General features: G+C 24.5%; 1 protein-coding gene across 1 annotated transcript; it reads right to left on the reverse strand.

The window, feature by feature from the left end:
• Positions 1–316: 316 nt before the first annotated feature.
• On the reverse strand, positions 317–1,951 carry LOC135925494 (NADH dehydrogenase [ubiquinone] 1 beta subcomplex subunit 3-like). The gene is made up of 2 exons (XM_065460853.1): positions 1,779–1,951; positions 317–527 (listed from the first exon to the last, which is right to left on the reverse strand). Exons 1-2 carry the CDS (start codon positions 1,949–1,951, stop codon positions 317–319), a joined length of 384 nt encoding a protein of 127 aa, XP_065316925.1.
• Between the last annotated feature and the right edge of the window lie 2,650 nt (positions 1,952–4,601).

Consider the following 4,601-nt stretch of genomic DNA (forward strand, 5'->3'; position numbering starts at 1 on the left):
TCAACCAATAAAACACGAGATGAATGTCTATTTTCGTGATTAATTAGCAAAAAAATGTCTCCATATTGAATTCCAGCTGATTTACCTAGTTCTTGGTAGTGTCTTTAACAATTATTAAGAATGGAAAGTTTTGAAACCTTACAAATAAATAAAGCAATTAATATAATTTACAAATTAATATTTCTTTGACTCAATTAAATAAAGTTTTTTATGATTATTTTTGTTGCCTTTGAAATCAAAATATAAAATACATGGCTAAGTAAGCAATTATATATATATATTATAATAGTAAATAATTTCATGAATATATATCAATTCAATGTTTATAAGGGTCAAGTCCATATTTCCTAAGCGTTTTCATATGTTCTTCGTGAGGATCTGTGGGATAATAATAATCCCTTATTTTGTATCCTATGACTGTTACGACAAATGCAGAAACCCCCCAGCTAAGACCATAAAATAGAAAAGATCTTACACGGCTCCAGTAAGTTCCAGCTATCTTGGGGTTATACATAAACACATAATTCCTTAATTGGTGATGATAAATTTTTTATAACAATAATAGGTTTAAATTAATAAATGTGAGATTAAATATTTGTCTAATAAAAGTTTAAAATCAGAGATGTATCCCATAAAGTCAATATTGATGTTGGCTGACATTTTAAATTTTTACCGATACCAAGGTCTTATAATAAAATGATATAATTGTCATATTAAAAAAAAAATTATACAACCTTAAGCTTGAGTTTATATAAAAAAAAATCATATAAAAATTTCCAAACTAATGGAAGAAAACCTTTTAATTTAATTTTATGAATATTGTAAATAATTTTATTTTATATTACAATTTGTATTTTTATGTTTGAAAAGATGTGTAACAGTTTTATTCATTAAATATATTATGTTTGAATAAGATTATGCATTTATATATTTAATTTATATTATATATAACATTTTATTTTATTTATGAAATTGAGTAGTAATATGAAGTTAATATAATTTGCTATTTTAATATAGTATTTAAAATAATTAAGACAAATTTATTAAGATTGATATATTATAATTTCATGATAGTTTCATATAAATAAAGATATTTCTCAATTAATCATATAAATATGAATTTGATTGTCTGTCAAAAAGGATAAGAGACATGACATAATTTGAAAAAGGTTCATTCAATATTCATATTAAAATTTGACATGCTTATTTTTAATATATAGTTGTTTTCTTCATTTTGTCTTATAATTTTTTTTTTCCATTTATGGAGATTTATTGACCAAAAATATGTAAAGATAGTTTATTTTGACAATGTTTAGGGTCTTATTCTAAAATAAGTAGTATCCCTCTTTGAGATAGCTGTGACTCATTTCCCTAAATTTATAATAAGGTCAGGGCATAAGATTCAAATGATGCTAATGCCCTTACAAATTATTGGCAAGAATGTAAGCTAGTAGGTAAAAATGAAAAATGAACTTTACTACTTGGTTCAATAAATGTATATTATACTAACATGGTATAAGTACAATGTTATGTCAGTATCAGTGGTATAACATTGGCTAAGAAGGTGGTATACATGCATCTCTAATTCAAATTAAACTATATATTAAGATTCAAGATGAATAACTTAATTTATTATAAATGATAAATACACCAATATTATATATAACTAAAACTATTTATAAAAAGAAACAAAGTGTCTATCTTTATACAATATAAAATAAAACTTATATAGGAATACTGAGCATATTATAAAAAGCAAAAAATCACAAATAACAAACCTAACCCATGGATCTTTCAATCCTAATTCACTCAAACTTTTCTGTACTTTGACTAATTCAGGAGCATCTTCAAGTTTGTAAGTTTTATAATCAGGAATTGCTTCTAAAGGTTGCTTTAAAGGATCATGATGATGTGAATCCGAGTGGGATAAATTTTCAGAACTTTTTCCCATATGATATTAGAGAAAGGTGGGACTAACCTATAAAGGTTTAAATTTCGTTTTTAAAAATTGCACGAAATATTTTATCTATTTAAAAATTAATATGGATATGATTAAGACATAAAAATAAGTAACAAAACTCAATCTATAAAACAAGGATAATTATTTATATTATTTGAATTTTTTATTTTAGAAATAAAATTTTATGGTTCTGATTTGCCCATATTTTTTAAAAAATTTAAAGTTCTGCTTGAAAAATGTTCAAGAAAGGAGATAACGATTGGTATAGAAGCAAAATTTTTTAATTTTGAATATTTTTTTATTTACATTTTTTGAAAAGACGAGACGCATGTAAAGTCAAATTATGGATTAGTTTAAAAAGCAATGCACCTAAGTTAAACTAACTGGCCACAGGCCTTCGTCTGATAATAAATTAGCAGGCTCTAGTTAAATAAAGAGTACAGCTGCGATTAATATACACTTAAGACCATATCTCCCTTTGGAATCAACGATTGGGTGACAATGTGAGGGAAAAAAACAAAAAAAAATAACTACTTACAAATTCCACTCTTTATAAAATCCGTGAAAACTTTTTCTTATGATTGTCAACTACTTGTTGTAATCGTTGGACAATTAAGTTTGATGTGTTATGTTATCGCAAAGTTGATTTTTATAGTATTTTTGTTAGTTAAAAACCTTTAATTTGTTATTGCTTGTATCATATCAATTTGCATGTAGAGTCGTTTCTTTATTAAGTTATTAGCATTTTAAATTATTGTTGTTATCATTAATTTTAATTTATTTAACTTTGTAGTGATTGCTACCGAACTTAGGGATGGATATCTATGAATCATCAAACCGGATCATGGTGTTTTTCATGATGGAGTAAATTTCTTGAATGATGGCTGGTCTTATGGATTTTATATATTTATTATTATGATAATATTTTCGGAATATATATGATTAATATTATTTGTACAAATGGTTTATCTGATTGTAATAAAGAATTTTATGAATCCTAGTGATATATATACGTGATACAGGTTGGCGACGAAAATGGGGATCTGAAAATGGGAAAACAAACTTATTAAAATTATGAATGATTGTCTGAGAAATTGAATGGTATATGCATAGTTTATTTGTTTGGTGATAAATAATGATTTCATGTTGATTAGTGCGTTTAAATATAAGTGCATGCTTTTGAAATCTTAAATAACGTAAAGGAGATTACAAAAAAAAATTATGGACGTTGTCTTCGAAAATATCATCCAATAAAATTTTTATATTTCAATACTTCAATATCTAATCAAAGAATTGTTTTCGATTTTGAATTATATATTTTTTTTTAAAAACTATTTTTCATAATTATGTTTTAATTTACTTTTTTTTGTATTTGGATTTCATTGAAATAGATATCAAAAAAGAAATCTTTGATTTTCCGTTCGCCACCATATTGGAAGGGTACTCGGCAGATTTAACGTTAATTTAATTGTGCACTTTCAATAATTAATTTTTGGTATTGCAATCATATTTTATAATATTTCACGTTATTATACTTTATATTATCTTACATTTTATTTCATTTTCCTTTTACGAACCCTTATCTTGAGATTTTTAAAAATAGTTTATCCTACTTTGTGTTGTTGAAAAAACCCGATTTGGGCCGATTTTTAAAAACCGGTCCGATTAAGATTTTAGCCAATATTTTATTGTGCAAGCCTCAAGATTTGGCAAGTAGAAACCGTAACCTTTCTGTCACCCATATGAGCAAAATCACCAACTATTTTGGTTATGATCAACCGGGCCGGTTTTTAAAAATCTGCCTTATCGGGTTTTTTCAACAACAATAATTCTAATAATATGAGATAAAAAATAAATATTTATATTTAATAACATTTATTCAAATGAAAAAAAATAAATTCTCTTTTTTTTTAAAATAAATTTTGAATAAATATTTTTTTGTTCTCAAAAATAAAAATATTAGAATTTTTAAAAAACTAAAAAAAAGGTTATTCAATTTATAAACCATATGACTTACAGTTTTAAAATTTATTATAATCCCAATATTTGAACTAATTTTTAAAAGGGTGTAAATTCAGTAGACCAGAAATAAAGAAAAATTGTATCGTAATTGGTGGAATAAAACATTTTAATAAGCGCATGCGCGAAGGAGCGAACAAACAAACGAATATATATAATTTATCGAACTAAATTCAGTATAAAACGCGAAATCTAATTTCTTATATTTTCTTCAATGTTTAAACCCTCATAAATTTTACATATTAATTTGAGCGTATATATATATATTGATTATGATTATTAAAGAACTATGTTAATCAATAATATTGGAATTTAATTTAATAATATAACTAGTGTTGTTAAACAGCTGGTTTTGAGCCGATTTTTAGAAACATCCAGAAAAATACTACGTAACCCTGAAGATTTTGCTCATAGAAGGAACAAAGGTCTAGACATAATAAACGAAATCTCATGGCTTAGGCAAAATTTTTTTGGCTAAAATATTGAGTTAGACATGTTGTAGTTTTAATATTTTTGTTATACATTTATATATATATAATGATATATATGAAATGTCAATCTAAAGTGATCTTTTGAATTTGAGTTTTTGTTTTTTTAGAGGATGAATAGAAAATGAAGATCA

This window comes from Gordionus sp. m RMFG-2023, chromosome 2 (assembly GCF_954871325.1).
Source record: "Gordionus sp. m RMFG-2023 chromosome 2, tfGorSpeb1-WG-v2, whole genome shotgun sequence".
Taxonomy (NCBI): Eukaryota; Metazoa; Nematomorpha; class Gordioida; order Chordodea; family Parachordodidae; genus Gordionus; species Gordionus sp. m RMFG-2023.

What these genes read in the sequence shown, in the direction of transcription:
- LOC135925494 (XM_065460853.1), bottom strand. Translation starts at nt 1,951, where the DNA reads ATGGGAAAAAGTTCTGAAAATTTATCCCACTCGGATTCACATCATCAT. An exon ending in TTGAAAGATCCATGGGTTAG is followed by an intron (nt 528 to 1,778) that starts GTTTGTTATTTG and finishes TCACCAATTAAG; the next exon opens with GAATTATGTGTTTATGTATA.